At 47.2% G+C, this 12000-nt stretch overlaps 1 protein-coding gene across 1 annotated transcript in view; it reads left to right on the top strand.

The window, feature by feature from the left end:
• NEGR1 (neuronal growth regulator 1) overlaps nt 1-12000 on the top strand; it is a 285381-nt gene that overhangs the window by 190117 nt on the left and 83264 nt on the right. Inside the window, exon 4 of the mRNA XM_074598876.1 lies at nt 8087-8218. Within this exon, the coding sequence (XP_074454977.1) occupies nt 8087-8218 (132 nt within the window). The remainder of the gene's footprint in view (nt 1-8086; nt 8219-12000) is intronic.

Raw genomic sequence — 12000 nt, 5'->3', positions numbered from 1 at the left:
AAAGCTTTCATGTCCTGCTTCTAGACTGGGTTTGTGGAGAACACCCCGTCTTTTTCTGCCTTGATGTAAATTCCTCATTCTGTGCTTAGAGGAAGCTGCTCAGCGCTCGGCTCCGGGCAACAGCTCTGTCTTGCAGTCCTGTACACAAGCCTCTTGCTTTGCATTTGTTTATTGAACAGAGATGCCTGCTTCTCCAGCTTGGCAGCTCTGGCTGGGACCTCCAGGAGTCAGGAGATCTTCCCGTCTGGTGGCCTGCCACGTTCCCTGTTAGCACTGGAGTCGCAGCACCGGGGCTTTGGGCTGCCACCAGCTGGGGCTGGGCGTCCCAGCAATTAGTGCAGCTGCAGGAATTCATGCGCTGTAGGATGAGCTACTGCAAGGCACCCCTCTTGACGCGCAAAGCCTGTTGGGTGGTTGAACATCCCAAATGCAACAACTTGCTCCTACCCGAGCGCTTCCTCAGCTGCAAATGTGCTGCACAGAGCTGCTCCCGGGCACGGCCGAGCAAGATCTCCCCCGAAAACACCCAAAGCATGTGTCCCCTGGGGCATGGGACGGCTCGAGGGGAACTCAAGGTCTTCCATCAGCGCCACAAGTAAAACAATGTGCACGGGACAGCTAAATATCACACCCATGGGCACGTGGTGATTGTGTAGATGGATTGGTCCATGCCACAACCGTTTAGGGGCCTGAAGATTTGTGATTAATATTTTATATGAATTTAATGGCCTGGCCCGTGATCCTGAAGGGGAGTTTTTCAGTTGGTGATGGCATCGTGTGTCATTAAATCAGTGGTTCCCTGATAGCAAACGCGCAGCTGGCAGCCGCCCAGGAACTCACGGGGAAGTGGTGTGGAGCTCTAGGCGGAGTAAATGAGGGGATTAATTAACAGTTTAAAGACAGCAGGGCAAACACAAGTAGTCAATATAAACTCCTTGTTGTGACTCTTTCCTTTGCCTTTGGATAAACAACTTTCAAAATCACACCTCTCCCATATAAAAGATGGTGTCTTTTGGTTGCAGGTTGTGAGATGTTTGGCCTTTTTTTTTTTTTATGATACTTTTAAGTGCCATTCTTGGGAGATTTAGTATTAGAATGCAATTAAGGGAGATTCGGTATCACAACCCATTGCTCTGGAGTCAAGTAACATTACACTGTCTGCGGCCGGGGGGGGCTGAGAAACACTTCTTAGAAAAATGTCATTTTTATCGGGACCATTCCAGAAGTTTGAGCATCCCTTCAGGAACAATTAAAGGTATTCTTAGAAATCCTCGTGTCTTCTAAAAATGTTTAAACAGGCTGAAAAAAAAAATTCTCGTTAAAATACAGTTGTCAGGAGAAGAATATTCAAACTGCTCAAATAATTGGATCTTTGTGAAGGAAGTGAGAAACGATAGTAAGATTATTCTTAGCAAAATACAGAGATTCCAACTGAAACCGTACAAAAACATCGCACAGAAATAAGTGTGAATTTTCTGATGATTTTATAACAAATGAAAAGTATTTCTTGCTTCTCAGTAGATGGACTCATTAATAACTCATAAAATGCTATGAAAATTAGAATTTTAATACATGCTTAGTTTATTCCTTCAGATATCAGTTCATTTTTATTTGAGAAATACTGCACTTCTGAGTGAGCAGTTCATGAATCATAGAAGATATTTCAGTGAAACAAAATCTTTAGTGTTCAAAACCAAAGCAAGCAACTGTAGATTTCAGCCTCTTTCCCCTCCCATTTCTTCTGGGCATTTTTATGAATAAATCATATTTAAAACATACGAAGAATTCTTTTTAAAACGCACGTTTTACCGAAAATGGTGTCGCTTTTCAGGGGGGTGAAGAAATACGAGAAAAATAGTCACGAGTGATGCATTTAACCCTAGCGATGCCTCCAGTTTCAACAAACTGCAGACAGAAAAGTGACAGAAAATGGGAGGGATCAATGAACGTGTTTGGGCCAAAGAGATGATGGGTCGGTAACTAACGGGCTGTCATTTGCAGCACATCATTGCGACGCAGCGGCAGGAGGGAGGGGTGTTATAAAGCCACCGGCCGTCAGAAAAGTGGTGACCGCAGTCCTTCACCCCAGGGGCAGCACCTGGGGGGGTCCCTCCAGGCCGCTGCCCCCCATCCCTCCTGCCCCCAGCCCCGGGGCTCCCCCGCCCTCTGGCTGACCGACCGACAGACCAAGTCTCTTCTGAAAGCTGCCGCAGGCACGGGGCTTTATTGGGAATCATTATCCCCTTCCCAAGAGCTGGATCCCCATATTAAGTGCTATGAATTATAAATTAGCTCAAGTGAGATTTAATCGTATAGCTTTGTTATTAAAATAGCACTGCCCCATTCGTCCCTACACGGTTTTAATTTCGGTTTTGCAGAGAAAGGGTTCTTTTAGGCTGTTTTCAGACTGGAGATATTTGCGTTCAGGTATTTGCTGCAGAAGAGCCGGCGGGCTCCGTGTGAGAGGATCTCTTGCAAACCCCCCGCTGCCAAAGGGCGCTTTGCATGCGGCGATGGAGAGAGATGATCCCCGTGCTGTGGTCTTCCCGGGAAAAAAACTGGCATTCGCAATGGGCTGCACTTACCCCTCTGCCTTCTGCAGGCAGCACAGGGTTTTGAACAGATCCACAAAAACCAGGGTGCAGTGTGGGACGCATGAAACTAAATATCCAGAAGACACAACATGCAGGCAGACCTGCTGTCTCAGGTGGGGATTTTTCTTCCAAAGTAGTATCTGGTTGAGCGTTATCTATCTCCCCCGCAGGTATTAATATGAAGCTGGCCCTACTTTATATGAATACTCGGTTGCTAAGGCAGACACGTCAGCCCATATCCTGGAGTATGAGCTGGCCAGGGCATGAAGTCTGCAATGAGAAAATTCAAACTTCCTCCAAAACACCATAACTCCATGAATCTCAGACACGTAGCGCAGCACAGCAGCGGTTCTGCTGTAAATTTAGGGAATCGGGAAAGTGAACTGTGCTAAAATTAAGTAATGAGGAAAATCAGTTGGAGCCGTGTCCTCCAACTTCTCTTGGAGGGCCAGCCTCTACCGCCTGCACGTAACACCTCTTGGTACCTGGCTGGGATTCCCATTGCCCACGCTAGCAGCACGCACGCTCCCAGCTCTCCGAACGCCTCTCTCCAGACCCATCTATTTCACACACCTTGTTTGTCTCCACATCTGAAACTTTCAACTTCGTCGATCTATGTTCACATCTCTTTTCTTTTTATCAGTATGCCTTTCTTACAAAATTGCTCTACTTGTTTTTCTTGTTTCATGTTGTCAGCTGGGAGATCTCCTCCCAGCCCTCAATTTTTCTGTCAGTTTTGGATTAATTTTTTTTCTGTACGTTTCATGTGATCTTTCTTTTCAAACGTGGCTTCTCTAAAGCGAAATGGCCTTCAGCACTCAATGTTTAAATGGTCCCTAATGTGATAGGGCCATTCTCCTAATAGACAGCGAGCTGTTCAGGTGACCTGCAGTTCCTTGGAGAGGACTATATGCGATCCAATTACAGCACTTGCTGTAACTTCAAACCCAGAATCCATAATGAGTAGTAGAAACGGCTTCAGATCATTTTTCTCGGTGAATCCAATTGTTTAGACTTTAGATTGTTCTCAGCATCCCACAACAACTCATCTCCAGGTGCCTCCTTGCACCCTTGATCCTGTATCTCCTCCCAGCCTCTGGGATCAAGAAGGACCTTATGAATTACAGGCTACTTAAAGCATCTGGTGATAATCAGATGGCATCGTGATGGCATTGTCACTGGAGACCACCTTCGGTTCTCTCATACTGAGCCCAGTCCTCATCGTTGAGGCAGCGTAGGTGAGGATGAGCCCATGCTGGGGTCTTCTTGCCTCCTCTCTTTGGAGATGGTTCACTCTGCTCCGACCAGTCTCTCGTGTCCACCTCTGAAGTGTCCTGAGTCCATGATAAACCAGGGCTGGCACCAGCTCAGCCTCACGGTCCCTTCACTCCCAATCCTAAGTTGGGGCTGTATTGCAGTTTTTTAATATGCTAGTGAATAAGAAAAAAAACAACAACAACAACAACAACAAAAAAAAACCAAAATCCCCCTTGGCTCAGACGGAGTCCTCAGAGTTTTTTGGAGCTACTCTGGCCTTGCACCAGATTCTTCCTCTTACTGACTTATGTTTAACACCAGGGGAGGAGAACGCTACCCTTGCAAAAACCATCCGTCCAAGCCTTGGAGAACTGGCCCATATGGCAATGTGTACGTGTGCTACACCTGATGCCAGATACCATATGCGTGGTAAGAAAACACAGTTTTAATTGTGTACTCTCCTGCAGAATAACAAGTGCGATGATTTATCAGGCATCGCATCACATGGCAGTAGCAGAAAATGGCATTCAAGCTTAGTGTCATGGGCATTTCCCTTCCTGGCGACACCTAAGATAGCCACAGCAGATTGCTACATCTTGTGATGTGTCTCAGTAAGTCTAGTTAAGAGATCTCCTGAAAAACCCATCAGGAATGGCCTTGGACACAAGGCACTCTCGTGTTTATGTTTCTTTTACTTCAACAAATAGTTTTTCCCATCTTTGATCAAAGATCTTAGCTGACACCACCTCAGGCTGATGGACGGGTGCTAATGAACCCTCCGGATTTCTTTTTCTCAGGTACCAAATCTGATACATCTTCTGGCTCTACAGCCAGAGAAGCCAGCCAGAGATGTTCCTCGTGTCTTGATAGGCCCATAAAATGCACGTGGTCTGCAGAAGGGCAGAGCAAGGAGCGGTTGCCCTGGGCTGTAAGACGTCACACAAAAAAACAGTGGGAAGGCAGAGTCATCTCCTGAAACTCGTCGTCATTCACCAGTATCTTCATGCACCATTTATTCTCCCCACCGCGTGTGAATATTCTTTTTTTTTTGAGTTGGATGTGCATGCAACGCAATGTAAATACACATACATATACTTATGCATCTGCCTTTCACACAACACGATTTAAGTGCTCCCACACAGCCGTGGGAAATCTCTAGAACTGAAAACAAGCTGAAGACGACGGAACGCTGTGCAGGCGAGCAGGAAAGATGAAACGTAGTATCTATGTATTCCCTAAGAAAAATATTTATCGCTAATGTTTACTAAAAGCTTTCTTATGTGATCTGGATGCAAAATTTCCGGGGACATGAGGGTTTAAAAATGACTTAATATTCTCAAACGTGGATGTGAGTTGCATAAAACATGTGGGGTTTACAGCACTATAAAAATACACGCGTAGTTTGCCGCGTGAATTAGGTTAATAGCGCAGCCCAAGATCCCTGTAAATACGAGGGCTATGAAGGGCGCTGATGGGCGTTTTTGCAAATCACCCTTCCAGGAGCCATTGCGGGAGCTCCCAGCGAGCGCCCACCCCGCAGCGGGGAGGCCGTGGGGCTGGAGGGATTCGCTGTGCTGCCCCCCAGCCCCCAGCAGCCCCCCGAGGGGCTGGCGTCCCCACGTGGATCCGCGTTTGCTTTCCCTGCAGGTATCGTTCCCGCTGGTGTTTTTCGGCCGGCCGGGTGCCAGCGCCGAGAACCGATGTTGCTTGTGCCGTAGCGGAATTGTGCCGGGTACAGAAACCCGTCGCTTCTGCGGGCAGGGAGTGGGGCTGCACCGCCCCCGGCCGAGCTGAACATCGGGGGGCAAAGCCGGTGCCTGAAGCACGGCTACAACCCCGGGACCCTTTGAAAAGCAAAAGCTGGGAGAGGAGAAGCTAGTTCATCGCCTGGTGTGTTACGGTTACATTAAAAGGAAAGTTTAAAGCAGAGAATGTTTGTGTTTAGCTTAACTCCAAAACACAAAGGACTGTTTTTATGCAATTCCAGATACTTGGAGATGTATTTCTTTTCTCTTTTCCAAATTGATGTTGGGAGTTGGGATAGGATGCATCATAAATTATTCCCAGAATTCAGTATACAATATTTTGGTGCATACCATATATCCAGGGAAGTACTGACGTTGGAGATTATTACAATCTTATAATTTAATAGTCATTTTTAAACTGACACATAGGAGAATTTTGCATTTTATATAATTTTCTTGGTATTAGAAGCAAAGAAAATGACATGTTGGAAGGTCTCTCCTCTGCCTGGGTAGAGCAGGGGCTTTGCGTCCTTCACTGCTGTTCAAAGCAATAGTAAATTAAATTTTCCTAGAAAATTATTCAGCCTGGCCAAAGTGGAGCAGGACGAGGGCCACGATGTGAACCGCAACGGCCGGGTTGTTTGTAGAAGGGACATTTTTTGTACTTTATTCCTGTGAACAACATGGAAGAGAAAAAAATTCATTCTCATGCAACTTCTCATAGCCCATAAATTATTTCATTGCATTTTATGAATGTTCACTTCAATTCACAATAATTTTCCAATTTCAGTCTTATCTTTCTGCTTTACATAACCAGTGCTTACGTGGGCTCTTTCCCGTGACAGGCGTGGCATAGTGTGCTTATTAATGAGTGCTATCTTGCTAAGCAGCGCACAGTTATAATTGATGTTTTGAACCTTGCACACTTTAAAACATTAATCCGTGAACAGATAAGCAAATGAAATTCACTGCTGCGATGGACATGGACATAATACTCCCACTTAGCTCTCACGACCCAGTTCGGGTTTTTGTCATTGCTCCATAGGTTGCAAAGTTATTAACAGTCAATTGAGAGCTTGTCTGTGCGGGAAAACTTTTCCAGCAAGTCTTTTTAGCCTTTAGGCCTATAATTTCCAGTGTCTAGTCCTGCCTGCTATGATCTATTGTCTTAGGATAAAAATTACATTTAACATTTTTTGGTTTATGACGTGGTGAGCGCCTTGTGAGGCATCTAAAGCAATCAGTTTGCTCCCCGCCTAGAGCGCACTGCGCCAAGGACGTGGAAGGATGAACTGTGATATCCTTCAGAGGAAAACCACTCCCCGGTTCAAAGTGCTCACTGCGAGGCAGGAGCCACGGTAGGGAAAAGCTGGGAGATGCTGGGATTAAGAAAACGACAGAAACGCCTGTGTATGTTATGACGCCGTGTCAAGAGGAGCTAAATTACCTTTTGAATCATGTAACTGTTCTTGCTCTCTAAAATAATTAATAGTTTTAGATATAACATACCAAGGAATTTTGTATTTCAGTTTGGTCTTCATGTTGTTTTTCATCGGGCAGACCTCAACCTGTTTTCAGCGGTGCTCCCACCGACTGTCCTTATTTCCGTGTATCAAGGCAAACACTGAACATCCTATTTATTGGGTTTGGGTCCTTTGGGAGAGGAGAGCTATTATTTAGTTTTTAATTTATAAGGTGGAATGTGTGTTAGGTCACCCACCTAAGGACTGAGTGGTGTGGTGAGCAAGCCTGAAAGGGCTTTTTTCCCTGGTGGTAGGACGTGGGACAACCCACCCGTTTTGCCCCCGTGGCCACCCATCAGAGATGATCAGCTGCTGGTTCCCTCCAGGACCCGCCTGGCTTTGGCAGCCCTGGGGCTGCAGGAGGGCCCCAGCTGATGAGGTTTGCCACCCTCTGTGTCCAGCCGGCTGATAAATGGCAACAAGGTCAAATGCCTGAAAAGTGGGAGCACCTGTGATGGGAAGCCGATGCTGGGGCCACCGGCAGCAGGCGTGGATCAGCAGCTCCAGGACTGGGCTGTTTGTCCCTTTAGCTTGCCCCGATCACTGGTTTTGCTTCCGATGGCTGTAGGGGGGCAGATGTCCCCCCAGGTGCAAGCGATAAGCCCTAATGGCTGCTGAAACCCTTAAGGCAGGTTCTGAGGAGGACCATGCCTTGCAGCGTGTGAAGCCCATCAGGTACAGAGCTGTGCCAGCCAATTGCTCTCGGGGGTCTGGAGGATGCTGAGCTTGACTCTGGGGCAGGGTCAGGAGAGGACCCTTGGCCAGCCCCAGGAGCTTGGGGGGGTTGCAGACCGGCTTCGAGATGGGGCTTCCAAGCAGAAGCTGCAGTGGCTGCCCAGGCCCCCTTGGCCATGTGTCACCTGCAGCACCCAGCAAAACCCTCCAGCTGCTGGTCAGATGTTAGTGACGCTTCAGGTGCTTTGTGCTTGGCTTCTGGTAATTTCTTTCTCTGATTATTTCATTTCAGCAAAACCATTTGAGAGCGGGCAGTACCTGGACATCTATGGAATTACAAGAGACCAGGCTGGGGAATATGAATGCAGCGCAGAAAACGATGTCTCAGTCCCAGACGTGAAAAAAGTAAAAGTCACAGTAAACTGTAAGTCGTGTTGTTTTTTAATCACTAAATCCAATGGAGGAGAGGGATGTGGCTGAGAAGAAAAGTCTAATGCAGAGAACTGCTGCTCGTGGTGGAACTGTAGCGTGTTTGGGCTTTGTATTGCAGTAGCAAAATGACCTCTGCTATTTGATGTAGGAGTTAGTCTCGCTAAAGGAAGGGAAAATGAGATTAAGGTTTAAATCCCCCTTTTGTCTGCCAGGGGACAGTAGTGCTGTCACAGGCTTTTAGCGGGTGCTCTCGCTGGGCTGTGGTATTGAGACACGGTTTTTGGAGTAATTTTTTTTGAGTAATTATCTGAGTAACTTCTGAGGACTGCTGTGGCTGTTGGGCTGAAGTGTTTCTGGTTTAATTTGCCACGGTTGTGCAATAATATAAGGAGATGAGAAACTTCTTGGGATTCTGTTTGGGTGATTAGATGGTGATCGATCTCTGTGGAAATTTGAAGTGCTCCCGGTAGAGGCAGCGCGCTGTTGTGTGCGGTTGTCCTGGCGTGAAGGCCAGGAGGACTCTGCTGGGGCACAGTTCTGCCTATTTCTGACCTCGGTTCACCATTTTCCTAACGCGAGTTCTGAGCCCGCCGGATGTCTGCGGGTGGGGGAGACGAGCCCTGGCAGCGCTGGGAAGGCTGAGCTGAGCAGCGGTGGCTGCTCCTGCCCCAACCTGTGGGGCTGGGGGGCTGCGTGGCGAGCAGAGGGCTCCCTGCGGCAGCCGGGAGCGGGACCAAGGGCTCCCGTGTGGCCGGCAGCAGGGGCTGGGTTGCTGGTGGGGTGGGATTTGCTCTCCCCCAACCCCGAGCCGAGGGGGCCATGGGAGAAACAGCGTGTCGAAGGATGTGCAGGCTCAGGAGGTCACACTCCTCTTAGTGCGTACCCCGAGAAAGGGGTGCTTGGGTTTGACTGCAGCTCGCAGTGTAAGGGTACCTCTGTCTGCAGTGAGAAACGTCTTGTGGGCTGCGAAATCAACCGGCAAACTCGGTAAATACTTGAACAAAGTGTCCTTGGCCATAGCGTGGTTGCGCATGGCATTACGCCAGATTCAGGCAAACTTGTAAATCTGCACTGGGCACCTGTAGAGTATTTTTATATATATATATATGTTTCTTCGAACTAAAGAAGAAAAGAGGGACAGGGTGGAATAAAATCGGAGCAGTGTAAAACTAGGATCTGGCTACAGCTTGAAGCAGTTTGTATACGTGAATGATTTGTCATAGTCAGCTAATTGCCAAAGCACTCCTGTTTGGATTTGCCTGCTGTCCCCATGCCATTTAAGTGTGATGCAGAAGCACTCTGAACATCTGCTCCCCGCTGCTGATGCTCATCCGTCCTGAGCGGGAGGAACGCGGCTCGTTGCGTTGAGGAGAGGGCGGTGATGGAGCGGGACGATGCCGGGAGAGCTCGCCAGCCCCGGGCACGGGGTTTGCGGCGGGTGGGACGTGCTGCGGTGGCCGATGCTGCTGGGGTGGGCTTTGCTTCCCGGCCCCTCGGCGCGGGCAGCTCTGCTCAAAAAGGGACATGGTGCAGGCGATCAGGCCAGCAGAATTCTGCCCATTTGCCATCTGTTGAGCTGGCCTGGCAGGACAGCTTTCCGCCTGGAAAAGCTAAATATTTCAGTTAGGAGAGCTGTGGGTTTTCTACTAGTCACTGTTTACAAGAAATGTCTATAAAACTTATTTTAAAGTTTTAAATCTGGAAATATCTTAACAAGAGAAACTTAAAGAAGAGGGGAAGCCTCCGGGTCCTCTTGTTTCCCTGGGTTGGGCAGAGTTTCCTCAGTCAAATGTTCTTCACTCCTGTTTCTTCTTTTGAGAAAATATCTGTTCCTTTGTCTAACGAACTAATGAAGAACAAGGCTTTGGACTTCCACCACCCCCCCCAAAAAAAAAAAAAAAATCCTGTTCCTTTATTTTCTCTGGGTTTGCAAACTCTTTGAATTCTCCTGATGCTGCCCTGCCCGTGGGCTCAGCGCCAGCTCTGCAGCTCCATCCCAGATTCCGGGCGATCCCTGTTCCACCTCTGGCTCCTCCACCGTGTCCCGTACGGTGATGCCTTGGTGTAGGATCTCCAGCACACACAGCGGTGCCGGTGCAGCGCCGCATTTGCATGAATATGATCGCTTAACCGCCGCTTCTGACAATTTTTAATACTGTTTCCCTGTTATTAAAAGGAACGTTCTTTACTGCAGACCTGATAACTGTAGAATAAATCAAGGTTTTATTGTGCCCAGTTAATAGAATGTATCAATGAGCCCTGAGCGGTTACGGTGGGTATAAGCATAATTTTGAATATGGATATTCATCGCATATAGCGGTTGTTCAGTCATCCAAGCATGTACAAGAAAATTACCAGGTTTAAATTACTTTCTGAATTTCAAGTTTCTTGGCTGGGCAACTTCCAACCATACATAAACAACCGACTTGCGATCTGCCTTGCAGCACCTAAATTATAACTCTAATGACTGTACGAGGCTGGTGGGTTTTTTCTTTATACTGCTTCATATTGCATAATCTACAATTTCTACTTAATTTATGTCTGTCCCTCATAATTTCCCTTTCAAAAATGGTGACCTGAGAATCCGTGGTGCATTTGTCTGCCTGAATTCGGGGGAAGGGGGGGCTGTGTGTTAAGAAAAAAGAAATAGAAGCTGCTGGTTTATGAAGAAGGAATACTAGACCAAATCAAGTTAAAATAGATAAGATATAATCCAATTTCATTTCACCAGGAAATCTTATTAGCATTTTCCATTACATTTCATAAAGCAAATACTGATTTGTAGGTGATAATATTGAACCCCACTTTGAAGGAAGAGTGTCTGGCTTAGCCAGAGTTTAATATGCCACCTGAAACCGTACGTGCGGTCCCGGGGCTTTGCTGACGCGTCTGCTTTATTAGTGTCGCACTTAAAAATATTAAAGGCAGCTGCTAAATGCGAGGATGTCCGGAAGCGTTGAGGCCATGCTGAGAGGATGAAGAATGGGTGTGCGCATGATGAAACCGACACTTATTTTAATTTATCTAAAATCTTCAGCTACATAAATAAATAGCAAATGTGGACTTTTAAAGTGGAGCTGTGTTGCAGTATTCCTTTTTCCTTTTTCCTCCAAATAATATACACCAAGGGTCTGCTTTTCTGTAATTGTGTCTGGAGCAGCTCTGTTAAAGCTGGATCTTGTGGACTTTACCAAATTAAGATCCGGTGGCTTTGGTGAGGAAAAAAGCCATTCAGTTGAAATTAAGACAATAATTTAATTTCAGCCTTTATGAACCCCATCATGCTGCAAATTGAAGGGCAGATTAGTCGGTGCTTACTGGGGAGGTGAAAATTAGAGTTCCTGTGCTGAGGAAGCCCAGCTGGCACTGGGAAGCACTGGTGTGGTCTGGTCCCGACGGGTCTCTTGGTTTGGCTGTCTTGGGGTCTTCATTTCTGAGGCAGGGCTCCCAAGAAGTCTTGCTGGCACAAATGACAGGTAGTGCAGCCGGGGCTCGGCCTGCAGCGGTTCTCCTGCCTCCCGCGTGCCGCAGTCTACAGAGGAGAAAGCTCATCTGCCTGATTTTGTAGACAGTAAACGCTAACAGTATAAAGGTAGCTCAAAATATTCTAGATATTGAGCCACATCTACTTGGAACAGCATCTCTTTGTACAGATATTTTTCCATTAGATCTTGTCGATATTGGAAAATGGAAGTGAATAGACCACACGATAGCCGGTAAAAACTGCATTAACCTTGCAAGTTGTGCCTCTAACTCGGTGTTGCCAATGGATGT

Source organism: Larus michahellis, chromosome 8 (genome assembly GCF_964199755.1).
Source record: "Larus michahellis chromosome 8, bLarMic1.1, whole genome shotgun sequence".
NCBI lineage: Eukaryota > Metazoa > Chordata > Aves > Charadriiformes > Laridae > Larus > Larus michahellis.
This window is presented reverse-complemented; position numbering and strand designations above follow the sequence as displayed.